Below are 27,371 nucleotides of genomic sequence, written 5' to 3' on the forward strand. Positions count from 1 at the left end.
ACAACCATCAGCCTATAAGTTAATGGTATACTCAGTCGTGGAGCGTTTTTGCAATGCAATCGGAGGAGGCGGCGAAGAAAACGACGATCGTCCTTTTCCTGGTAGCATACGTCACATTACAATAACAGAAGACGGTGCCGTGGTGGCTTCCTAGGATTTTAACCTCTGGGTGGGTGTGGGAACGAGCCGGTTAGATATTTAAGTAATAAATATACAATATACACTATATTGAGTAAAACCAGCTAATGAATTTTTCATCGGTGCACATCCGCTGCTTTTTCACCAAAAAAATCGTGAATACAATGAATAAATTACGGAACAGTGGGAAGATATTTATTTGTTTCACTTTCGACGTCCCGGAAACAATCGTAACTTGATGTGTACAAATTTTTTTCAATTAAAACCCTTCTTATCGAGATTTAGCGCTGGTCCCACAAAGCTGTTACGCCACTGGCAATGTTAATTGTCTTCATGACCCGCAGATTAAGGCGAATTATTTTTTAATACGCCCTTGTGTGGAATCGACGACTGTGCCCTTTTGGAATAGTTTTGCATTTGAATAACTCGAAGGTTAAGTGGAGTGATCAGCTTTAATGGATGGGTCTTATACTCGCGTCGAGTTTGAGACGATTTGCAGGTTTTTTGGTCTTGTTGGCAGTTCCTCTCCTTTATTATACTCTTTTTACCAAAATTAGAGTGCCCTCGGAACAATTAAAATATTTTAAAAAAATTATCCAAGAAACTTGATTAGTTTGCCTTTTTTTCATCGATTATTGCTATTTTTCAACATCGGTAATAAATTTAAACATTTTTAATTTACAGTATATTGTGCAAAATTCAATTCTAAAACTTTTTTCCTTTCAATTTTCTTCCCAAATGCATAGGTTCCAAGATATAAATAAAAAACTCCGATAAATAGACTATCTTACATTTTTTAAAAATATATCTACTAAATTTATAAACACCTAAAGAACGTGTTTATTTGGTAGAAAGTATCAAAAAGTGAAAGCAGATGAAAAATACATATGTCCACACATATCATATACAAGATGTTATTCCTAAGAACCTTCTAATAAAAAAATAAACCGACAATTTGACACGCGTATCTTAACATCTACAACTCCATCTCCTTATCGACGTTGTCGTTTCGTGGATCCAATTAAAATTCAACTACAAAAGCTGAAAATGTAGTAGACCCAAACACACCTTTCAAATTATAAAAATGAGTTTTTATCAGGTATAATTAATTAATCATTATGCAATTTTCCAATGCCTATTATTAGGAATAACCTGTTCTCGATGTCAAAATTTTAAATTATAATAAATATTAATCGGATTTCAAATCCAATCAATTCTGGGCGCTTGTAGATATACAGGATGGCTCAGATAAATACTAGAACATTGCACAGGTGCCAACATGAGATCAGCTGAAATATACCACCAATTTGTACCCTCTCCTATGATTTTTTTTACCTTTTCCAGGCCCAGGAGGTTTCTGAAGCCAAAAGATCAACGACGGCCAAATTATTTATCACCGTTAAACCAGTGGATGCTCATCCTCCGGAAATACAGCTGTCTTCAGTAGAGGGGTACGTGGACGAAAACTCACCCATAGGGGAGAAAGTGCTGGATTCGAACGGGCGACCTCTGGTGGTCACAGTTGAAGATAAAGATTTTGTGAGTATCGCTGTGTGAGACTTTTATATTTTTATTCTTTGGATGGCTCCAGGAACAAAGCTAGCAACTTCCAAATTCATTTAACGTACAGTATATTATCGGTAGTACAGAAATAGCAACAAGTAGATTAATTTGAAATTCAAACGATACTTTTGTGTTAGGTATCTTGGGAAAGTTTTTTTATTGAATAAAATAAAGATCGTGCGTCACTTTTATCAACAAAATTCGATCTACTTTTGTTATTACATGACACACCGCTGGAGGTGTAGAACGTTTCAACAAACAAATACACATTCAGAAAAGTTTATACATGATAAAATTGCGTAAAACAGTAGCAAAATGTTAATTCCTAATTGTTTGCAGCTGATATTATCTTTGATCGACACCGACAGGTCTATTACCGTTAAAGTAGGCTCGATTAACATATGATTATATAAAAACACTACCTGTTGCCATGAAAATTGTCAGTATTACGTAATTTCACCACATTGCTTGCCATTTACATTGCCATATCTTGTATAATAGTATTTGTATCTTATAGGGCCCTGGAGACCCCAAGCCATCCTACACCTTCGAACTCACAACCCCCTATTTCGCGATAAACAAAGAGAACCAGATAATAGTCAACGAAAACAACTTGGACCGAGACCCACCCAACCCGGGAAAGTTCAAATTCCAAGTAGTAGCCCGCGAGAAAAACGGCATCGCCGCCAGTCCGCCAACTTCCGTAACGGTGCACCTCAGGGACGTCAACGACAACCCCCCAGTGCTCCCCATCATCCCCCCGGTCTCAGTACCAGCAGGGGACGTAAAAAGAAAAGTCACGACGATTCAAGCCGCGGATAACGACGAGGGAGAAAACGCAGAAGTCAGGTACTCCATCTACCACGTCTCCAACAACGGGAACAACAAATTCGTGATCAATCCGACGACTGGGGAACTGGAAACCGTAGGGAAATTGAACGCGGGGGATCAGTATAGCCTCACGGTGCAAGCCACCGATAAAGGAGGGTTGTACAGTCAGGCCATTGTTGAAGTTACCATAAGCCCAGGGCCCAATACTCAAGCGCCTGTTTTCGAGCAGTCCGTGTATGACATTGAAGTTAGTGAGGGCGCTACTATCAACTCGACTGTAGCCACAATAGCGGTAAGTCTCTCTGAAGGTGTTGATAATGTTTTTGAGGCTAAATTCTTTTCCAGGCATCTGATCCAGAAGGAGACCCAGTCACTTACTCAATCGTCTCTGGCAACGATCTAAGGCAGTTTGCAATAGGCTCCAAGACCGGCATCATGACCATCATCAGGCAACTGGATCGGGAAGACTTGAACAGGTACCAACTGGTAAGTCTACAGACAACGGAAAGTGTGGTAAAAAAGGGACTAACAAACTTGCGATTGCAGATGATAAAGGCGGAGGACTCAGGCAAGTTATCCAGTACAGTGACTGTCAACATCAAAGTGACCGACATCAACGACAAGAACCCCGAGTTCGTGGGCGACCCCTACAAGTTCAGCGTGAAAGAAGGCCTCAATAGGACCTCAGTGGGCTTCGTACACGCCGATGACGCGGACGAGGGAATCAACGCGCGGGTTACCTACCTCATCCCAGCGGATCTGCCCTTCGACGTAGACAACGAGACTGGTGAAATTACCACGAACCGCCCACTGGATTACGAGACCCAGAAGGTGAGTGTACGTTTAGAATCGAATTTTGTGCTTTAATTTTGTCTTCCAGGAATACCAGTTCGTGGTCACCGCTAAGGATGGGGCGCCAGACCCGAGGATAGCCACTGCGACTGTGTCGATTGAAGTGATTGACGTTGAGGACGAACTTCCAGTTTTTGTTAAGCCCAAATACGAAGCCACCGTTCCGGAGAACATGCCTGATTACTTTGTGGCGGAAGTGAAGGTAAAAGTAACAACATTAACATCTATAAAGTCTAATACCTCTATTTAGGCTGAAGATCCAGACACTATCAAGAAAATCACCTACGTCATCCATCAAGGTCCGACTGACCTCTTCAGAATCGATGAAAGTACCGGGGAAATCTTCACCTCCAGAGGATTGGACTATGAGAAAGACAGCCAACACGTGCTTGTGATAGGAACCTTGGAAAATATGTCCAGCGATAAGGGAAGCACCACTAAAGTCGTTGTGAACGTGGAGGTAATTTTTACCAATAAAAAACGTTCTGGGCACTTCACTCTTTAAATTATTTGTTCCAGGACCGAAACGACATCCCTCCAGTGTTCACAATCATCCCCCACCCCATCACCTTGGAAGACGACGTGACAATCGGAACCACCGTCATCACCTTGGTAGCGACCGACTCAGATGGAACTGCGCCTGGCAACAAAGTCCGGTACGAGATTATCGGAAGAGGAAAATCGTCGAAGTACTTTCAGATAGACCCAGACACTGGAGTTTTACGTGTGACTAACGACTTAAAGAAAGAAGTTGATACGGAGTACCAAGTAAGTACCTTTTCCACACTTGGGAATCGAAATACCGAGGAAATCTTTCAGGTCGATGTGAGGGCGTACGACTTAGGAGATCCTCAGTTATCCTCAGTGATCACCGTGGATGTTTACATCCAACATGTGGCCACTGTTGCTCCAGAGGTAGGTCTACGCTTTGCGGATACGTCGTACAGCTTTCAAGTCCCGGAAAATGCAACCACTGGGTATAGAATCAAAACACTTACCATCGTCAACAGCAGGACCCACGGAGCGAACATTCCCTTGAAGTGCCAGATTATTTCCGGAAATAAAGAAGGTACCTAGCATACATTTACTTAACTGACGTTTTATTAATCTTTCAATTCTGTTTGTAGGAAAATTTTTTATTAACGTTACGGAGGAACGAAACTGCGCCTTGTACTTAAACGATACGGTGGACTATGAAACGCAAGAATCGTACGAGTTCGAGGTGGAGATCATGTCTTTGCAAGGTTTTATAAACAAGGAATTCGCCATAGCCCAAATCACAGTCAACGTAGTGGATGTCAACGACAACAAGCCGTATTTCATTTTCCCCAGTACGGAAACAAAAAAGTACTTCGCTGCCATATCAACGAACTCGCCTTTATCCACGACGGTCACCCAAGTCAAAGCGGACGACAAGGACAGCGGGAAATTCGGGAAAATCAAGTATTCTCTGTCCGGGAACTACAGCGACGAATACTTTGTAATAGACGCTACCACTGGCATCATAAGGACTAAAAAATCGTTCCAAGACGTAGAACAAACAGTGTTACCCTTCCAGTTAAGTGCTAAAGCTCGCGACAATCCCAATTCCACCGTAGACTTCTTCGAAACCGAAGCACCTGTCGTTGTGAATTTGATTTCACAAGTAAACAGGATAATAATGGTGATAGGCGACGCGAAACCCGACTTGGTGCAATCCAAATTGGACGACATAGCCCGGATTATCCAAGAGCAATCCGGACTGGTCGTCGGGGTGGAAAAACTGACCGCAAGGGAGTTCATAGGCGGCAACGGTACTCTGGAGACGGACCAAGCAGCGACTGACGTGTGGTTTTACGTCGTTGATCCTGAAACTGAAACAATCTTGCCCCGAAACAATTCTCTAGTCAAAAGGTATGTACGAAGCGTTAAGGTGTACCCCAGGGTAGACTCACAGGGCCATTTCTTGTAGATTAATTCTTGAAAAGGCGGCGATGGACAACATAACTTTCGACGTCACAGGTCAGATTAAGCACAACGCTTTTACCATACACGAACCTTTGGCTGTCCATAAAGTGAAGAGTGCCTCCATAGCTTCGTTCAACGGAGAGGTGTTCCCTTACGCCCTCATCATTATAGGGTGCATTATATTCGTTTTAGGGATAGTAGGGATCATCTACATATGCATCTCTTGGTCCAGGTAAGGAGTAGGCGCTTCTTTTGTATTCGAAAGTGTCTCGAATTTCGTTTTAAGGTACAAATCCTACAAGGAGCAGATGCAGCGTCAGTACACTGTCCCCGCTAGTCCCGCTAGGTACGACACCGTCTACGTAGAGCCTAATCTCAAAGAATACGAGACCCAGGTGTTGCAGATGTGCGTCCCAGTGGACGACCAGGAGGATTACAATGACCTCCATCTAGATTTCAGTAACAAGAACCACGCGTTCAGTTTGGATAATGTCAGTTACATTAGCAAAGACAACAATCTCAAGAAATACGGTAGGTGAAGTTGTCTATTTGTCTTGCGGTGGTGATAATTTTTTTAATTTTGCTTCCAGGGCAGCAGAGCCCTGTGAGTAGCGAGTCGGCTACAACGGCTAGGGCCTCCAGTGTGGGGGACGGCCATATTTTGTCTAAAAATGGCGAAAATACTCTTAGGAGGGACCATATATACAATAATAGGTAAGGTAAAAGCACATTTTTCGAAAACTGCCATCAAAAGTCGACATTTTCGTTAAATTTTCAGATGACGAAGTGAGTAACTATTATAAACATGACGATTACAATTTATTTTGCACTACATGTAAATTGAACGTGCCGATATTGCAGCGAGTTAAATTTATGCTTGATCCAGTCTGTCAGTTATCGTAGCTTTTAGTTCTGGGTGTTCAATGAGGTTGCTGCTGTAATTGTTTAAGTTTACTCCTCACGTGTTATTGGCAAGTTCCGTTGGATCTGCTTGAGATGGTAACAATTTATTTGCGATTGAAATTTTATTTTGTAAACAATCTTCTATATACGTCTCCGCAGCCGTACTAGAACGTCATGTCGTTTAATGGTGGTAATATCGGCCCCTGCATCGGCTGACATAGTGGCGGAAGAAGCAGTGGCCTCTACACGTTTCCGGATGAGGCAAATTGAGATAAGGTGCTATTTATCTTAGCACATTCCTTATTTTGTTGATGCCAATCACTTAATTAACACATTTTTCCCTGACATACTTCACAAAAAATCACAAAACACTCGGAGTATGAGTTTTGGAGTCGGGAATTCTTATAATAATAATTTAATCTTTGTCTTCTATTTCATCGATCGTTATCTTTAGTAACTCATCTCTTCTCAAAGTTGTCAAAAATTAATTATTTTGATCGATTTATATTAATTTGAATTACCTTTTCTAGCAGAAATCTATTATCAGGTGCTTCTTGTAAAAATCTCTCAATTTCCTCTTTCGTAAGAGTTCTGGACGTTTTCGGACGGTATCCAACTGATTTGCTTTTCAAATATGGTATTAGTTTTGTAAATTCTCGTTCTAGATACAAAAATAAAGTATCATGTCAAATAAATGTCTCTAATACATGTTTTTCTCAATATCTAATACCTTACAAAGTAGTTGTTTCCCAAAATATCATCAGTTAAAATGTTTATTTCGCCTAGTACGTTATTATCTCATAGCACCTGCCTAATAGGTCGCTTTGCCAGTAGGCACTTTCGTCGGTAGACATTGAATAGCAATGACATATACTTTATAGGTTATATGTCGCCCACATATTATTTTTTTACACGATTATATTAGTAAATTAGTAATTCATTATTACTTTATTTGAACAAGTGTGTCAAAGCTACTAATGAGACTAGAGACCTGAATTTACTTCTACTTTCTTTCTTTTTCAGGTCCTCTGACGAGGACGAGATGAACACAAGTCCTACAAATGAAAATGTGATGTTTAAAGAAAAGAAAGACTACTTGAATATTGGTTACGCCTATGGGGACCATTCCCCAGTCGAAACAACGACAGAATTGTAGATATTTTATTATTTTGTATAGTCAGAAATTGTAACTAATTTATATTATAATTATTAAGTAGACTAAAGGTTGTAGGTATATAACTTTTTATAATAAATTTTATTTTATTTTTTATTCTATGGTAGTGGTTCTAGGGGGCTCCGCCCCCACAGGCCCAAGATCGAGAACGACAAGTTCAGATCCTAGTCAAGGCTAAAGAAAGGCCTGGTACTTTTTCTTCTGTTTTGTTTAATTGCAGAATTTTTTTAATGAAAGAGCTCTTGCTATAAAATATTTTATTTACAGTATTATATACACTTGTTGGGGGAAGACAGTGTGGTCGACAACTTGTTAAGTACATAATAAAAAAAACTTAAAACTAATTATCCTAAAATATATTTCGTAATAGGAAATCGTAGCGTTAAAAGTACAAAATATTAAATTAATATTAACGTCTAATATCACCCAGTCGAACTCATACACGCACCCAAGCACTCTCTTATAATTTAACAAATAAATGACAAACAATGAGCAAGCGGAAACGGACATCATTTCCCGAATTTAGAAGCTATAGCGTAAAGCGAATTTAAGAGCTGTAGTGCCCTGGTGTCTTGGTCGTCTTGCTGCAAACTTGGATCTACCAGTTCGGGAATATCACTGTTTCTGCTTTCTTGATGACCGACAACTTCAGGATCAGAACTGGGCGAATTTAGCAGCTCGGAAAGGCTGTGGATGGGATCTGCTTCAAGATCCTTAGTCACGTTAGCTCCGCACTCGCTGATCAGGAGCAAAATCAACCTCTTCGTCAAAGGGTTAGACTCTATCTCCTTCATCCTATGAAGGAACTCGTCTTCTGTGGTGTTCAGCTTCTTCAGAAGCCTTTGCAACCTGTTGGAGTCATCGGGTTTAGTCGTGTTGACGAAATCGATTAAAATTCCATGAACTTGCGTTGAGTTTAGCGTCAGTTTAGGCAAAGCTCGAAGATCGTACTGAATTTCGCTTTGGGGGAAATGAAGAGGTGTTGGGGTTGTACCAGGAACGTAAGGTTCGGTGAAGTGCGATATGGGTCTCGTAGAATCTAGATTTTCGTTGAGAATTGAAGGGTTAACAGATAGAGCAGATTGCCACAGCTTCGTAACTCCTGGAGAAGCTGTCCAATGATCACCAGGTACGTCCCTTTGGCTACCTACACCCTTGTCGATACTTTTCCCAGTGTTTGCCGCTAAATTATTGAAACCAGGCACGAACGATTGGCTGTCAGCCGTGTGCAAGTCGGGATTCAACGAATTCTTCACGTCTAAGTCTTCGGAACTCTTAGGGGCGACTATGTAGCCCCAAGTTGGCGCGGGTGCCTGTGGTGTCGGGAATGACGGTTTAAAACTTGTCTTAGAATCGGCATCAGAGAAGTTCAGCAACTCTTCATCTCCTACACCAATTTCGCTGATTTCGTCGCTTTGTGTTGTAGGCTCGGTAGGTCTGAAGGTTTTCAATTCGTTCCTGAACGCAACGGGATCGTTGAGATAACCTGCCAAAGCCAACGAGAAGTTCTTAGCCAAGTCCCGCAGCTCTGGCGTTTCCACCAAGTTGTTAGAATCGCCCTCCTCCAATTCTTCTTCTATAGGAGTTGCAGTTGTGCTTTCGCCTTCGTTAGCACCAATTCCAGTCCTGTTAAACAACTCATTGTATCGGTACATGGTCATCTGAGTTAGTAGACTGGTAAGTTTCTCTTTACTTTCGGGATCTAACTCCTCTCCGGTTTCTTTCTCTCTCTCGGCGACGATTCCGTCCAAAGCATTTGCAAAGTACTGTGCAAGTGTGTGGAGGGTTTGGGGGCCAGCAGACGGAGGCACTACAAGTCCTGGCCTGGGGGTCTCGGAGGAGTAGTCTTGAGTTTCGATCACCTCTTTCAGAGTGTTAATCATGTCGTCTACGTTTTCTTGAACAGACCTAGCAGTGGTAAATGGAGTGGGTATAGTCGGAGAAGGCGTGACTTTGTCCTTAGGGAGCTCGAACGGTCTTGCGCTGGATATCTTGTAAGAGAAATAAGTTGGAGTGACAGCGTCGAATTTGGTGGCAGAGCTCTCGTCGTCGATGGAGTTGGGGGACTTTTGGAATGGTCTAGGGTATCTAGTTTCCGACCTAGATAAAGTATCTAATGCTGGAGCTCTTGGTGTTACTTCTTCTCCTGAGTTAGGACTAACATTCACTAAAGGTGTGGAGTCTGAGTAACTTGACGTTGTTGCTTGTGAAAGACCAAATGGAGCAGGGGTAGTGGAGGTAAACGAGTTTCTAGTAACGTAGAATCCAGTACCAGTAACATCTGATTCTCCTGGTCTGGAAGAAGATTTGAAACTGTTATAATCGTTACTCTGTTGAGTCGACGTTGATCTATAAGTAGATGATTCTTCAGTTGGAGACAAAGTACTTCCAATATCATTTTGAGATAAGTTGATTTCAACAGACTGAGTTCTCAAGCTTGACGGAACTGTTCCTTGGATATCTGAAGCAAATGTTTTGATAGAGTTTGGAGGACTTTGATAAGAGTTTCCTTCTACAGTAGATACCTGGGATCCTGTAGGTTTACCCACATTGTTACCTCCTTCTCTTGTTGGATAGAAGTTTGGTCGGAACGAATTCGAATGAGAATTTGTACCGTTGATTGTTTGTAAAGATCCTCTAGGAGTTTCTGGGATAGGCAGTAACTCAGTAACCTGAGAATGAGCACCATTCGTTACTGAACTTACTGTGGAATAATCATAACCGCTTCCAACGGGAAGTGAAACAGTATTCTTTGATTTTTCGCTAATGTAAACGTTTGGTCTGACTGAGGATGACGGATATCCAGTATTTGAGTCCCCACCAGTTGAATTTGACAGTGCTATATTTGGAATAGCAGTAATTCCACTTGCACCAGCTACGAGTCCTTCAATAACTTTGCCTGAAATGCTTGTCGATACTATATTTGATGTAGGGATTTTTAAACCTCCATTCGTTGGCTGACTTTCAGCGTAAACGTTTGGACTAACTGAGGATGACGGATATCCAGTATTTGAGTCTTCACCGGTTGCTATATTTGGAATAGCAGTAATTGCAGGCGCACCAGTTACTAGTCCTCTAAGAGCATTACCTGAAATTCTTGTCGATACTATACTTGATGTAGGGGTTCTTAAACCTCCATTCGTTGGCTGACTTTCAGCGTAAACGTTTGGTCTAACTGAGGATGACGGATATCCATTTGAGTCTTCACCGATTGCTATATTTGGAATAGCAGTAATTCCAGATGCACCACTTACTAGTCCTCTGAGAGCATTATCTGAAATTCTTGTCGATACTATACTTGATGTAGGGGTTCTTAAACCTCCATTTGTTGGCTGACTTTCAGAGTTAATGTCATAACCTAATGAACCTGGTACTAAAGTCGATCCTTCTACATTCGTCAATAGAGTACTTCCTGTATTATCATATGAAGGCTGTGCTGTGGTACTGCCAGAAAGACGAGATCCTATCGATATTTGAACATTTGGCGCATCAGTACTTCCAGTACCACTGAAAATCGGAGTAGTCTTTCCTACGCTACCAATATTTCCATTGTTAAAATATTTTCCAGTACTTCCTGTTGCTAAATCTATATTAAACTTCACAGGACTACCACTCGCGGTGTTTCCAATTCCAATATCATTTTCAGCAATAGTAACACCAGTGTTCAAATTTTCTGCTGCACCAGTTTGGGTTTCGATCGCACCAGGGGTTTCGGTGGTGCTTTGAACGTTATTAACACGGATTTCCGGTGCTACATGTGACGGAATAAGCGTACTTGCGCCCTTAGCAGTACTTTCAGGAATATCCACATTAAGTGTCGTTCCCTCTGAAAGAGATAGAGTGTTTGGCAAAACGGTACTGGCTGCTATTCCAGCTCCACCACTTCCTGCTGCTGAAGCAGTTATTCCTTTGCCACTTTGTGAATACAAGGGAGGGCTGGTACCTCTTCCAAAACCTCTTAAGTTAGCTTGAGACGCGCCTCCAACGACGGGTTGTGATAATCCCGCGGTTATGCGTACAAAACCATCAGACGCCAGTTGCGGACCGACGGTACTACCGTGTTTTGGGGGTTGTCCTCCAAACGATTTAGATAATTGGATACTAATTTTATCAGCGTTTTTACCGAGTTTCACTTCAACTCCATTTGGAGGGGTCGCTGTCGTTGGGCCTCTTGAAAAGGAACCGTACACTGTAGCGTGATCGACTGGTCTTGTAGTTTTACCTTCGACAGATGGCGTGGAGGTACTTGAAAGTCCAGGTTGTGGTGTCGACGAGACACCTAGACTGTTATCCTGGAAATATTGGTAAGTAGAGGAAACAACAGGTTGTGGTGTCGATGAGAAACCTTGACTGTTGTCTTGGAAAGATTGGTAAGTGGAAGATACAACAGGTTGTACTGTGTATGGTACTGCTCTGTCAGTTGTAGAGTAAGGTCCATCTGTTTCTTCATTTTGTTGCGTTGTTGAAACATGGTCTTGTGACGTCGAGGTGATGGCCTGATTGTTACTGTCGGTATTGTAGGTCGCGGTAAAGACAGGTTGTACTGTGTAAGGTACTGTTCCGTCACTTGGACCAAAGCTTTCTTGCTTTTCTTGCGTTTTTGAAGTTTCATCTTGCGGTGTTGTGGAATCTAGGTTATTGTCATCAGAAATATGAAGATGAGAAGAAGTGAAAGGCTTCACTGTATAAAGCACTCCCCTTTCAGTTGAAGAAATTGATCCAGAGCCTTCTTGATTTTGTTGCGTTACTGCCAATCCAGCCTGCGGCGTTGAGAAACCCAGTTTACTGCTTTCAAAAGTGTCATCAGTGGAAACAGTAGGTGTCCCTTCAATTGTAGGGAATGGTTTAATAGCGTCTTTGTTTTCTTTTGCCCCTCCAGTGGAAAAGCCCAGCTTACTGCCTTCGTACGGTTGATAGGTAGAAACAGTGGGTGTTCTTTCAGTTGCAGAGAACGGTTTGAAAGTTGCTTCATTCTGCTTTGTTCTTCCCGTACCTCTGAAGACATTTCCACCAACCGTGCTTCCGACGAAAGGTTTCCCACTGGTAATTGACTGGGTGGTGATGTACTGAGGTGTTACCGAGTTTATAGGATTTACAAGCTTTGTGGATGAGAAATCTGGTCGTTTCAAATCAGAATAAGTGGGACGGTGATTGGGGTAAGGACTAGAAGTGAACTTTCGAGTGTTGGACTGAAGACTGTTGTAGGAATTCGAGGAAAAGGCTGCTGTTTCTTGAGGGACTTGCAACTCGTCAGAATCTGTTGGTTCTAGGCGTCTGTTGAGTATGCCGTTTCTCGTCAAAGCAACTGTACCTTTTTGCTTTGGTTGTCCCAAATTAACTTTACTAGAATCTATTTTCACTGTGTTGCTCCCTGATGTGGGTCTTGGTCGGAAATCGTTAAAAGTGACCTCGGATCTATGGGTAGGGAATGCCAAATCATACGCGTCTGTAGTTGGTTTCAAAGTCGATCCTATGGTACTTGTGATTTTGCTGCCAAACCCATTAATACCGTATTTTATACTACCCCTGTTCTTGTTCAGTTGCTTTCTCGAGGGGATCTCCCCTAAGTTCGAGGCAGAAGAAGGTGTTGTCGAGCGTGTATAGAGCTGTTTTTCCACAGAAACGCTGCTGGGTCCAGAATATTCAAAACCGCCATCAACTCTGTTATCGTTGTTGATGAAGTTCCCCGTGTCAGCGTCATTGTATCTCTTCTGAGGAATGTTCTGGTCTCTACCAATGGCACTTTGAATTAAATTAGACCGACTGGGACTGCTAGTCGATCGTGTATACTCAACACCTTGCCCTCTACTCGAACTGATCCTCAAAGGTTTCCCGTTCTGCTGCGCGCTGACGGAAGCTGATTCTTCTATCCTCATGACAGCGCCGTGGTTTCTCTCACGACCATCAAGGGCTATCCTCCTAGAAGCCTTCCTCCTAGCTAAATCCTCTCTTAGGAACTCGGCGCTTTCTTGGTACAGACTGGGCGCGTTGGTGCAGTTAACTTTGTACCACCACTCGCAGATGAGGTCTGCCTGTTCGAAGATGGTACCATTGGGGCAAAGGAAGGATATCTTCTTGCCTTCCTCGCAAATATGGAACACCTAGAGGAGAGAGTTATCAGTGAATGGTGATGTGTTTACGTCTTTAACTTACTTGGCAGTCTGTGTCCAGGTCAGCGTAGTACCCTGATTCTATGCCGCTGCAACTGAAGGTCGTTCTGGGGATGAAGGAAAGGACTGGGAAGTCGACGCCTGGGGTACCGTCCACTCCTTGGTAGAAGACGTTGTAGTCTTCCGGTCTAAGGGTCTGATTGGTTATCAGGCTGCTGGATCTCAGGCCGCTTACAAGCTGCAAATCGTAAGATTTAATTAACAATTTTGGTTCTTTCGGAAGTAGTTGAATATATTAATCGTTGACAAAAACTTACCATAGGCCGGATGCAGTAGGCAGCATAAAAAAGTATCGCCAACCCTGAAAATGAACAAAGGGAATTATATAACTTATTGCACGTCAATGGTGAGATGTGATCGAGGATCTTTTGCTTATATCTTATTAAATACAGTTAATTATACCTTTATAAATGTTATGTCTATTGCAATAAGGTAAACACCTACAGCAAATGTCAAAGAGCGAGGGATTACAATTGCAAAATGGACAATTTCAGTATCAATCACTGTGGTATTTTTTTAAATAATCAGTAATGTTTGATGTAAGTACGATTGCAATTAAAGGAAAGTATGTGGGTAAATCAAGAAATATTTCTGAGGTGTAACAACAGGTATTAACAAATATCTTAAATCGTAAGAAAATGTTAATAAGACTACTATTCCAGTCCAATTAAAGTTTGAACGTGAAAAAATTATTAGTAGACATTTTGTTGCACTTTATGATGTGGAAGGTTATGTAGAACGATAATATCAAAAAAATAACTCGAAATTAGCAAGCAAGTTGCAATATGTTTTTTTACCACGTAAATCTAGACGTCCTATAGGAGAATTAGTCATTTTATATTGTAGTCAATTAAATTATCTACAATTTAAGGTATCTAAAATCATATTGTCTAATAAAATTGCACAATTTTTGAAACTAGAACATCCTGAAACATATACAGGCCATTCATTCCGAAGAACATCGGCAACGTTACTGGCTAATACAGGAGTTGATGTATTAGCAATCACGGGACATGGTGGGTGGAAATCAGCCACGATTGCAGAAAGTTATGTTGCTGACAGTTTAAGTAACAAAAATAATATAAAATAATAAATAATTTCATTTGTGTCTTTGCAACTAATTATTCAATTACTAAACGTTCATTTTAGAAGTTGATATCGTAGATATAGGTTCTAATTGATCCAAAGAAATGTATCAAAAAAGAAAAAATTCAATGGATTGAAATTAAGTTGCTCTTTACAACTTACAAAGTAGGACGCGCAAAACAGCGTTATTATCTCAGGGTCAGGCAAAAACCGCTCGGGAATTCGCTCTTTTTGCATTAAATAGAGCCTCGTTTTCGTTAATATTCTGTTGTCGATAATGACGAAAATAACGACATCTACGCTAAATTCGCGTACATTCGTATACATAGGAGTATCCAAGAAGCGTATTTTTTTATGTTCATGCTGCAACGACGTATCTTTTGGTATTGTGCCACCATCCCATTCCTCCGCTGCGCTATGAGCGCTTGGCAGCTTAGATCGTACCATCAGATAAGCAAATTTATATTTTTCACAGCTCCAAATTGCAGGCGTCCTGTCTGACAGATCTGAATTATAACACCTTTTGAGGTTATTCTAGCGTGAACAACGTCTGGTGAATGTACAATTCACAGTCTCTTCCAGACATCAATAAAAGGAACATTACCGAATTACATTGTTAAGTAGATTGAAGATAAGCAGGATTTATCAGCAAATCTATATTTCACTTTCATGTTATAATAGATCTTAAAATTGGCGTTATAATTTTTGTAAGACGATAGTATACTGCTAATATTAAAGTATTCGAACCGTTTTCACTTGCAATTCTAGAAATACAACTAGCAATAATTGATCTTATATTTGATTAGTTTGACAGCCTTTGCAGAAATGTTGTGTAAAAATAGGGGCAATTAATTATGGTGTCAAAATTCGATGTTTGTTGCGTTGTTCCACAATGTTAGCTGTCGGATCTTCCGGAATGTATTTATTTGAACAAAACTGTCTGATGAAATCTATTCCGCAATATCCACAGTCAATTGTTCTAATTGTGCTTTAATTCTGGAACCTAAAGTAATTATTCGGCAGATAGTATCGATTACGTAACAAAAGTGCCACTGAGCATAATTAAAAAAAATGAATGTACTGCAGCTAAGAGAGGTCGTCGTTAAACTATATTTATATTTGAATAAAACTTTCGAATGAAAATAAATAAGAAAAACGCTCTTCGAAATTAGGGTATTAACAACATCGAAACGTAAGATTGAAGATGAAGAAAATTTTGAAGAAAATTTCCAAGGAAATCTTAAACGTTAAAAATTTCTTTTAGAGAGGACCTGCAGTTTTGGTACCTATTATGACATTGCAACAACCGCTAATCGCCTTAAACTGCTTTATAAATTTCACCTTCATATATAAATCTAATCAACGAGGAGCATAGCTGCACGCGAAGTTCTAATTGCTAGAAATGCAGATTCTCTGAATCTGGAGAAACCTCTAATTAACCAAACCATGGCCAATTAAAGGCAATTCGTAAAAAAATCCATCACGTAGAAGGTTCCTCCTCAGCCTTTGTCCGTCGCTCAAATCGGTCATTACTGTTTATTTATACGGGTTACCGTTGAGATGGCTGCTCTATCTGATTTAGAACTCCATTGGAAGATGTTAACAAATGGTTTAATTAGTGTGTAATTTACATTTGGATTCGAAGGAGATCGTGAGATACTGCAAAAAGCGAGGGGGCAGGATTCGATAGAATGGGCGTTTCAAAATAACGTAGCATAAATTTTAGACTTAATAGTTTTTTTAAAATTAAGATATGAGCTTTATTTTTGGAGATAGAAAAAGTTAATTGAAAAAGGCTTCAAGCCCTCCTATATACGATTATTTTGAAATACTCTGTATATTGTGATAATACACAGGATGTTTTCAATGTACCAACTCTTACTGCATTATTAAATAAGTTATATTTGCCTATTTATTTATTTTTTTAATCAGATTCAGTCACACTGAAAGAAGTGATTCTTTCCTTCACAAAAGTCACACTATCTATAGACTTACCCAATTTAAACATGTGGTACCGTTCCATGGCGTACGTGTTTCTGCAACAGAAAACATAATATCAGCTGAAGTAACACTAATTTCCATTCTAAAAAATAGTACATGTTCTTGTATGGCGCCCAAGGCCGTTCTCTGATTAACAAACCTATTGTTTTTGTAAATATTATGCGTTGCCTCCCTCACTGAATGAAACCAGAAGCTATCCGGGTCATAGGAACGTACACACTCAGAAAAGAGTTCGTTTAAATGTAACAAAATTTTAAATGTTCGTTTCCTAGGGACCCAACACAATCAATAGTCTTAAGAAACCTCTTTTTTTAAGTGTAGGAAAGTAAATGCATAATTTCAGTTTTTCATAAATCTCCCATGGTTCCTCGAATTACAACACACCACAGAACAATGGGCTTGCCGCGAAACGCTCATAATGAGCGGGAGCTAGATTGCACCCAATTCAACAAGCCGTTATATAACTAGATCAATTTGCTGATTTTTTTCCGTGTCTTCGATGGATTCTTTGATTTATTAGGTAAGTTGCAAAATGGAAAATCATTGGAAAGGCATTTAAAAACTAATTAGTATTTCTTTTATTTGGCTCACAATAAATTACCAAACACTGGAAAAACCTCAACAAAATGTCAAAGTTAATAAAAATCTATTAGCATGTCATAAGCAAGAATTGTGACAATAAAGATGAGCTTATCCAAGTTATTAAACGCATTGAAGATATAATGTCAAGGTAATATTTTACGTACAAAAACACATCTGGCAAGAACAATTTGATTAATGTTAGGTATTTAGGATATATTTAGCAATATTTGTTGGCTAGGGAGCGCCAAAGCATGTATAACCGTAGATAATTCTCGATTTAATTTAAAAATTGTTTTGTTGCTTGACAGTTTTTGGTTGTTCATCACAGAACAACAACCTGTTTATAAGAAGAGTCATTTTTATTTGTTGTCCCCCATTTGGACATAATTTTTAGATGAATTTCATTTGCTATACACTATTATTTTAACAGAGCGATATCGCCTTTGTTGCAATCAATTAATTATATACATTTTGTTCCTATTAAGTTGTAAATCCCCTAAGCAATTTCTCAATAATATCAAAGGTCGAAATTTGCTTAAAACCATCACAGAAGATTATAGCAAAGTTTCAGCGAGATACTTATGTCTAATACACTAAAATCGGTTCTATTTCATCAATCAATAACAACCGGTCATCAATATAATTACGTCATTGCGCAACTGGTGCTGTGAAATATATAATTCGCGTAGTGTTGAAAATACTGAAAAGTATATTTGTGTAACATATTTCGAGTTACTTAAGTAGCTTTCATTGGAATTTAGCTAGAAGGTACCTATTTTATCTGAGTTTTTACTTATATCTTGGAACCTATGCATTTTGGAAGAATATTGAAGAGGAAAAAAGTATTAGAATTGAATTTTGTGCAATATACTGTATGTTAAAAATGTTTAAATTATTACTGATGTTGCAAAATAGCAGTAATCGATGAAAAAAGGCAAAATAATCAAGTTTTTTGGATATATTTTTTTAATATTTTAATTGCTCCGAGGGCATTCTAATTTTGGTAAAAAATACTTTAGAGTATAATAAAACAACACACCAAATTTCATTAAAATCGGTTCGATAGTGTTTGAATTGTCAGTGTTGCGAGAAACAACTACTCCGAGAGCTATATACCCCTACCGGCATTGAATTACACTCGCAACACCTGTCATTTTCTTTTGGCTGTTCACTGTGTAGCAAGACACGCTATAAATTAATAATGAGATAGTTGGACGACCTTTAGCAAAGAACTGAGAGACCAGTGAGCAGCATTTGTATACCTAGCAATTAAAGAAAAGATACCATCAATTAACCAGGATTAACTGCCGACCCTCTTGACCTCTCTTTGACCTAACCAGTTTCGGTTCTCAACGCGAGTAACACAGAAAATCAAAATTCTTGTGACAGACTATTAAAGCATTGAGTGGTAATGGTTAAGAAAATAGAAGTTTGTTTTTTGCGGTTAATAACATGTTAAGTGTGAAATAAAACAATAATGTACCATTAAAACAGTTATTGTTTATCCAAAATTATTAATATATGCCTGCCTTCCTAGATTGGAGAAGAGAAAGTTAACATTTTGATGCAATGTATCGTGTTTATTGTGATTTTTTGGATCAGTGTGTGGTGTCTATAAACACCAAATGAGGTACATATATTATTATTAATTGTACTATAATGCGATATTGCTAAAAAATTAAGAAAATGTCCATTGGGAAAGTTATTAAAAACTCTGGTTAATATTTTTGAAATACCAGAGCGTGCACAGATACTCTTTCAGCTCTCCTAATATAAATTATACAAAAAAATGTTTCAAATGTTGTATCACATCTTTACATTTTACAAGAACTGTTCTCAATTATACCGAGTGTTCCATTTCCTCAGGGCACTACCTACCTCCATTTTTTCAAAAGCCAACCTTGATAAACAGATATTGGACTGAAAACGTACCGTTTTGCAACTATTTTTGATTTTTTAGAAGTTTAGCGTAAAACAGTTTCACAAAATGATTGTTTATTTGTAATTTTACTCAATTTATTAAGAATTTTACTTTATTTTGCTGAAATAACTTTATTTTATGGCGTCTTCTCCGCAGTTATCTCTTGTAGCATTGCCCGGGGGCAAACAAAAAGCGAATCGCGTTTCGTAAGGCTTGTACATCTAGTAGGCATACGTAACGCCGACCGCGGGTTCTCACGGAATTGGGTCGGCCATTGTGGAATTCACGAAGAACGCCTGCCGATCGCCCATTCATTTAATTTCGCTTAGTACTCAAAAGCGCCTCTTAATAATATTCTTAATAATATTATGATTTAACCCATTGTTTTGGGACTAATGGGAGGTCAGTATTTGACCTACTTTTCCTGTGTACTTCTTCTTCGTCTCCTTTTTCGTCACAGTCATCTTTCCCTTGAAAAATAATCGGTAATAAATTTAAACATTTTTGACTTGCAGTATATTGTACAAAATTCAATTCTAAAACTTTTTTTCCTTTTCAATATTCTTCCAAAATGCATAGGTTCCAAGATAGAAGTAAAAACTCAGATAAAATAGATATTTTTTTAAATTTTTTAAACACTTTTGCAATTTTGAAAATGTTCCGGACCTCGCCCAGATCTAGGGATCTACACTTTTATTATAGGAGTTGTACTGAAGATAATCCAGAAAAAATTTGCTTGCCCCCTCTTACATCCACCTCAAAACAGATCCGCACTGGTCTAAGTGTACAGTTTTGAAGCGATGATCAAAATAAATCAACATTACATCAAGGCCATCTTTATAATATATTAATAAAAATATTATTCAACAAAGACGTATAAAAAAAGCAAAGTACAGTTACTAGATTTCAAAATAAATTTTACAGCTATGAAATATTCTCCGCTAAAGATTGATCACAAAGTAGGTACCTAAGCAAAAAAACACCATTGATGTAATGATTCTCGGTGTGCAAGTTTAAGAATAGCAGCGCTGTCAAATTTGACAGGGCAATTAAACGTATTGTATTTGTGTTGGAATCTCTAATATCCGGTTTTTTTATAAGTACCTGTTCATAATTTATGTTGAAATATTTACTACGAAAAGCTTTGCATTAAACTCACTGAGGATATAAGACTTCGTATTGAAAATCTCGCTAAATACCAAACGCTAAAATAGTTACATTGTGTAAAAGAATCGTTCATCATCACAAAACTTTTTGCTATCTACTTCTATCTATCAGTTTATCATGTCTTTTAAACTTCATTTAACTAAAATACGTAGAACAAAACCACCTGTCGCTGTAATTTTGATACACTGACAACAATTTGCAAACGACCAGCATTATGTCTCATCCTCTTACACCTTGACCTTCTGTGAACTCATAAAATCGAAGAAACCACTCAACTATCTACCAGTTATAACAGAAGATGATCACATAACGAATTCCAACCAAAAGGACTTCTAACGACCCGATCGAATGTCTTCGACTCCCTGTTTTTTGCCGCCGATTTTTCTATAGAAAAAAGTAAAAATACGAGTTTGAAAAACTGGTATGGGATGACGTAATCTGGACAACGCTCAGAGCAGTGATTGTAACTGAAAAAAATGATTAAGCGGAATGTTTGATGATTTCATAATGTTTTATTAATAAAAATATTGTTTGTGGCTAAGAGCAATTTTAATAAAGCCGTGAAGATTACATCCTGGGGCCTGTTTACAAAGTAGCAAACTGGAATGAGGATAAAAAGTTACATTTTCAAACTGTAAATGAACCTAAAATAGCATATTACGTAATAAGTGTTAAAAAAAAAACAGTTACTACAAGTTTTGTTTACAGTATATTATTACAACAGTGCATGTTCCACCAAATCGAAATGGCTAAAGAAAATACCGAAAAAACTGCTTTTTCGGTACTACGAATGCACTAGAATGCCTTTCGGTCTGCGTAACGCATCATATACTTCCCAAACAATGACGGATAACGTCTTAAAGAAATACCTTTATAAATTTTGTTTGGTTTACGTGGACCTAACCTAACCTAACTCACATTAAGCAGTTTGACAAATTTAAAACATTTAATCTATTACAATTTAAACAGTACATGTAAAATAAAAAACTAGAAAAAAATATCGAACGTTACGTAAAAGCATTTGAAATATTGGTAGAACTTTACTATTTAATATCAATGTTACTTTATAATAACAGCACATTTTATCAATTAATTAACCATTAAAAATACACCTTACTAATAAACTTCTTCAAGAACTCACGTTCACGATCTCTACGCTATTAACACTTGCAATGTCCCTCAGTTTTTTCCTGCACTATGACATTTGACACCGCATTTTCTTATTCAAAGATGATGCTTGACATTTTATTACTAAGAAAGACGCAATTATCTGAGCATGTTAAAAAAAAGTTGTTAACTGTCTTCGAGATTTATCGCCATACCTCAGAGTTAATCTGCACTTTTTAAGATGCCATCATGGTTATACAACATACATAAAATACAATCGAAAGTGGTATTAAGTAAGTGCCTTCTAATAGAGTATGATTTTAATCGTATTCCTTATGACGACCGTAATAAAATAATAAATATCCGGGTGAACGAGGATGTGCGGTCGCTATAACTTTTTGGCCTAACAGCAAATTGTTTAAAGGTCTTGAACCTGCAGGAAATACTGTTTTTACAAAAAGTGTAGTGAAAAGAGTCTTGGAGGGCTACAGCTGCTTTCACACGATACGACCTTTGTCGCAAGATGGACATATTGTTTCCATATACGGAAAAACAATTACGAATCACAATTGGTACAAAATGGACTACAATAATATGACTTTTAGAAGGAATTTTTGCTATATAGCATCGTAATACATAAAAGTATCACTAAATCGTGAACTTCTTTACTAGAATCCAGTAATTTTTCACAGTTTAGTGCAAATTGGAGTTTGTAGGTGAAAATAGTGAAGATATAATAGCTTGAAAAGTCGCTGCGTCGCTCATTTGTTTGTCCCCACAAAAGACTGATATGTCGCTTCGTGTGAAACCGGCCTTAGGAAAGAAACTGGAATCAGAGTTACAAAAATAAACTCTGTACGCGTTTTTTTACATTTTTTGCCCACGCCTTTAAACTAGAGTATGTCATTAGCCTAATATATCAATAATTTATGTATCAAATTACATATATTCCGTTTCATATCTGGTTATTTCGTACGGTACCAGCCGACATTGGAATTATTATTAAACATCAAACCGGTCCCACGACCTTAAAATACTTTTTGGAATGATCAAGTACGTGATTGTGTTAAAGGATCATGTCGAAAAAAAAAAGAAAAAGGGCAAGTGTAGTTTACTTAACAACCTTCATGCTGATTTTAAGATCGATGTTGTTTATCTCGAAATACCAGCGATCCGGTTCGGTGGAAAAATGTTTCAGGACTCGTCGTTAACGAGTTTCTTTTTAGACCAATAACAATTACTATTAAAATGAACCGTTAAAACGTAAAACGCATCTACTTTTATAACCTGGACAATGCAAATTACTTGAAACTATAACCGATTCCTTACTGCGACACGCGAATTATCTCATCGCTACCAAAACGCCTGTTATTGCTGAAAATTATGTAATAGAACAGCAGATGAAAGTAATAATAAATATAATTTTATGTTTTATGTTAAAATCGTGCAACAAATATAATTGTAGATGTGCCAGAGGTTTGCAGGAAGATAAGACTTGTAATCAGCGTGTTACTACCTCGGTAGTCAAAGTGATGCGGCACTCCTACAAATAGTACTAAAATATACAAATACGTAAATCGCAGCGTGCGATTTTGTGTTTGAAATGCGTTTTTAATTGTAAATTGAATGTGTTATGCAAGCAGGTGATGATTTTTTAGTGTAAATTCACCATTCTGGCTTTGATGTGTAAAGCTGCTCTTACACGATGCGACAATTTGTCGCTCGGTAGTAACGACACGCCGTGAAATTAGAATTCTACTTCTGTACAACACCTATTATATTTATTGAATTATAAGAGATCTTAAAAATACCACATTTACATCTGCGTGCTTGTAGAAGCAGTTTTATTAGTTACTTTTTCTAAATCGCTAATATTTTAAACAAATAACGCTTAACCGTGACCTATACATAACTCATATTTACATTTACACTAAAAGTGAGAGAAAGCTTTGCATTTAATTGTTTATGAAGTACGTCACGTTATTATTGATAGAGTAAATAATATAAAACCGCTGTAATGTTTTATTATTGCAGTGACTGTAAACATTTACAAATAATCGAAATATTTATGCAAATGTCGCTTAAATTATTGTTTGATATGATGTCATTGCAATTTTTATTTTACTTTTATATTAAATCCACATTATACATTGACATTATTGTTCAGCGTTTAGTATTAAATTTGATAAATACAATGTAGTCTGGATAATCATTAAGGATTTGTAATTATCGTCCGCACGAATCGTTCAATTTGCTTATAGTTCTTTTACTTTGCCTCATTAAATCTTTGCTTTACCTTGAAATAGTTACATCTTCACCTCTATATTCGCACGCTCAAGATTAATTGATGATTATAGAAAGGATGTAGAAAACTTTATGAAGGTACGTTGTAACATAACCTAAAAAGTTCATGGTGCAATATTGTGTATAGTGTGAAATCCAAAATTGTTAAAATCTCCTGTAACAAAGCAAATATTTTTTAATCTTTTATAATCTTAATACTCTTTCATTTGTGTAACTTCCGGTATCATCGGAAGTGATTGGTTTACATAACTGCAAGTATTTTATATCAATTTAATTATATTAGAAAGCCCATTTCACTCAAATGATGTATGTTACTATCTCTGTTTATAAACAAATCATGTAAACATTTACTTTTACTGTTTCTGTAGTTTGGCGATTAAAATTTTAACACCTGGTACACATGGATTTTTAAGAGAAACCATCATGCAAATGATTGAAAATATTTTCCCATCAATTAGCAAATACCAATTCTACTAAATATCTCTGCTATGTCTTTCGTGAGTTTCATTAAAAGAATGGAATTCTTATTAGCGAGCGAAACGAAAAGAATTATTTACAATTTTACCAAAATGTAATTACAAAAATCAGTTCTTCTGGGAAGATTTTGAGCAAGCAGTAGCTTGTCTATTGTTACAATAGCAAATATTAATAGAATAATGCAATTTTTCATTCATTTTAATTATAGATGATAATAAACAGTTAACTATTTTAATGTTGTTTGCTTTATTTAAATTATAATTATTTTGGATTTCAATTTCACTTTAAAAGAGCCTTATGAATATTGTAAATAAGAATCAACTCTTACTTTCATTAGATAACTGTGTTTGTAACCTGTTTAATATGAAAAATGCGTTAAAATATTTTACTATATACCACATGGCGTCAAATAAGTTTAACATTAATTGCCTTTTAAAATATAATGATGCGTAATATACATTTCTGTTGCACTTAGGGAGATTAAAAATATAATTAACAATTCTTAGGAGAATGAAATATCCTATAAGTATTTTACTATAATAAGTAGTGGATATAAAATCTTTTATCGCTATAAAAAATAATTAATTAATTATTCTTAATTAACCTACTTCTGTCTACAAATTTTAACGGTTTTATAAATCTGTTGATGGCAATGAAGAAACCAAACGTACGAAAAATTTTTTCGCCTTACGAAATCAGTTCAATTTTTAATCAAATGTCCCAATGACGATATTTAATATGTGCTATCCAGTGGCGTACACAAAATTCTGCCCGTAGGGTGTTTAGACTTCAAATATTGCTTTTGCAAGGAAAAAATGTACGATAGCATTTTTCGGTCGGTGTTTTAACCCCTAACACCCCCTTGCACGCCACTGCATGTAGTAATAATGCGTATGAGGTCTTGACGTTGGTTACAGACGAGCTTTCGTTTTCAAATAATGACAGATATGAAATTAATAGTTAATTTTATGATTCTTATAGAAATTTCTAGGAAATCTTCGAATGCTTTCATAATCTTTCAATGGACGCAACAGTTTGTCGTTGCTCATTGTAAACGAATCAAAGATTTAGGAGTTTTTGGTCTGCTGTACCTACCATTTGTAATTAATACAGAGACAATTACAGTCAAAATTGATAAAAAAGCGCACTCTTTCGCCTGGACACCCTGTACACTCCGCCCTGCCCAGTAACAGATGCAGTACATTTATTTTTTGACATCGTTAGAAACCTAAGAGCACATCTGCTACGCTAGGAGAAAGTTAGATGCACTGCTAAATTTGGTAGTCGCGTATTACAGCGAAGAAGCTCCGGATTGTATTAATTACATATTAATTTAAATTAATATGTAACCTTAGGTAATATCGCGTCATCTAATTCCTGTTTATGATGTGGAGAAATCTCACAATCAGAGATGTAATCTGTTATCGATTAAAAATATTCAAAACATCTCGTCTTTTTCCGGTTGTTATCCAATATTGTGCCTCAACATTTTAATTATGTAACGGAATCAAGGTCATTTTGTGTAACATAGATAAAATAAATTGGATTGGATACGACGATTAGCAGATTAGCATTTACCTTAGTCGGAATGCGTCGAGAGAAGTAAAATTTGTTTCAAATAATTAAACGACAGCGAAAGCGCTTTCATCAGATGAGTGTTCTTGGAATATGCAGTTAGAATGTACTCGACAAACGTTTGGTTAGCTTTCGAACGGGCACAATTTATATTTGACGCCAAAAGTTACATCAACAAAGCGCAATGCTAGAAATAGAATTTTTTTATAAAACTGTTCTGAAACCTTTATAAAATTACCTCTACTTAAACGTACAACAATGTAAAATTATACTTGCTGATGATCCATTCCTTATTTGGGGGAAAAAATAGTTGCTGCGCCATCTTTGGAACGATAATAAAATTTGATGCATGTTTCGCTACAATGTAAAAGTGCAAGTTATATAACAATGACTAGAGGCGTTAGAAAAGTGCCAGACATTTAATGTGGCGAAATCAGAGCGATGCTGCACCAAATAAATTTGATTTCGCAACTATCTTGCCAACGCAGACAATCTTTTTAACAATCATATGAAAAGTTGTTAGCAGTTATGTTAATTGGTCAAGATTTACTTTAACGTGGGGTATGGGCCAATATCCTCACCCTGTTTTAGTTTGCGTTAAATTTACATGTTGTTCTACACCGATAAAAGTTGTATACTGCAATTTAATAAAAAACACATTCGTTAATGGTTGAATTATTGACAGCTAAAAATGTAAAAAGCCTTTAAAATGTGTTTAAGGAATTTCCTTGTTGCCAGAACCTCCGCACCCGGCCGAGGGCATCAACTAATCGATATAGAGTAACCTCCTTTATGCATGTATGCATCATAGCAGTTCCCATAAGAACGTATGTCAAATATTCAAATTTTTGGTATTAATTAAAAACAAATCGATAAATAATTCGAGAATAATCACATAATTTGATTTCGCGTTGCAAAAATAATATATCTCAATAATACGAAACTGTTTGACAATAACAAGGTGGAATACAAAACAAATTGTCTCCGAGATTCATAAATTTATTGTCACGAAACACTTTTTCCAGTGTTAAACTTCAAAGACACTTTCCCTGAGTGTAGAAACAGCCCAGGTCAAGGCACATCTTCCTCCACGCGTACATAGCAATTACAATCACTAACATCCGCCAATGCTAAGTCGTGATACCTGTTTTTTTGTTCACTCGAACCGAGATGATGGTCTACTACAAAGCTCAATCGGAACTAAAAGGTCGCTGCTGAGAGGTAATAGTCGATGAAACGGGTATTATTTTCGCACAACGTGATGCGTGGACACATGCACAATTATTAGTTTTAGATTGCAGGTATGGCAGTGAATCATCGTAAGTTGCACGCATGATGGAATAGCTACCCCATTCATTAGATGGTTGTTGAAGGCCAGATCAAATTGGCGTTAAATCCATTATCCAGATATCTGTCTGTCTATCTACTATTATACTATTTCCTAACTTCCCATTTCTCGAGACTTTCCCACTGTCGTCGGTGCATATTCTTGACCTTTCATATCTCTTTCATCGGTATCACGAAGCTCAGATAGTCGCCGAATAAATTTCACTTTCTACTAGTCCCATATTGT

At 37.6% G+C, this 27,371-nt stretch overlaps 2 protein-coding genes across 2 annotated transcripts in view; one reads left to right on the plus strand and one right to left on the minus strand.

Annotated features, from left to right (window-relative positions):
- LOC108916412 (cadherin-99C) overlaps nucleotides 1-7,504 on the plus strand; it is a 37,330-nt gene extending 29,826 nt beyond the window's left edge. Inside the window, exons 10-22 of the mRNA XM_018722694.2 lie at nucleotides 1,483-1,677; nucleotides 2,219-2,824; nucleotides 2,878-3,018; nucleotides 3,079-3,363; nucleotides 3,413-3,586; nucleotides 3,635-3,844; nucleotides 3,904-4,152; nucleotides 4,204-4,453; nucleotides 4,512-5,277; nucleotides 5,336-5,563; nucleotides 5,618-5,862; nucleotides 5,922-6,045; nucleotides 7,258-7,504. Of these exons, the coding sequence (XP_018578210.1) occupies nucleotides 1,483-1,677; nucleotides 2,219-2,824; nucleotides 2,878-3,018; nucleotides 3,079-3,363; nucleotides 3,413-3,586; nucleotides 3,635-3,844; nucleotides 3,904-4,152; nucleotides 4,204-4,453; nucleotides 4,512-5,277; nucleotides 5,336-5,563; nucleotides 5,618-5,862; nucleotides 5,922-6,045; nucleotides 7,258-7,390 (3,606 nt within the window). The 3' untranslated portion in view covers nucleotides 7,391-7,504. The remainder of the gene's footprint in view (nucleotides 1-1,482; nucleotides 1,678-2,218; nucleotides 2,825-2,877; nucleotides 3,019-3,078; nucleotides 3,364-3,412; nucleotides 3,587-3,634; nucleotides 3,845-3,903; nucleotides 4,153-4,203; nucleotides 4,454-4,511; nucleotides 5,278-5,335; nucleotides 5,564-5,617; nucleotides 5,863-5,921; nucleotides 6,046-7,257) is intronic.
- Nucleotides 7,505-7,657: 153 nt separating this feature from the next.
- Nucleotides 7,658-27,371, minus strand: part of LOC108915994 (mucin-5AC-like) — a 33,122-nt gene continuing 13,408 nt past the window's right edge. Inside the window, exons 2-5 of the mRNA XM_023455846.1 lie at nucleotides 16,660-16,700; nucleotides 13,836-13,879; nucleotides 13,562-13,756; nucleotides 7,658-13,509 (exon numbers count right to left, since the gene is read on the minus strand). Coding sequence (XP_023311614.1) covers nucleotides 7,918-13,509; nucleotides 13,562-13,756; nucleotides 13,836-13,879; nucleotides 16,660-16,687 — 5,859 coding nt within the window. The 5' untranslated portion in view covers nucleotides 16,688-16,700 and the 3' untranslated portion in view covers nucleotides 7,658-7,917. The remainder of the gene's footprint in view (nucleotides 13,510-13,561; nucleotides 13,757-13,835; nucleotides 13,880-16,659; nucleotides 16,701-27,371) is intronic.

Source organism: Anoplophora glabripennis, unplaced genomic scaffold (assembly GCF_000390285.2).
Source record: "Anoplophora glabripennis isolate ALB-LARVAE unplaced genomic scaffold, Agla_2.0 scaffold1, whole genome shotgun sequence".
NCBI lineage: Eukaryota > Metazoa > Arthropoda > Insecta > Coleoptera > Cerambycidae > Anoplophora > Anoplophora glabripennis.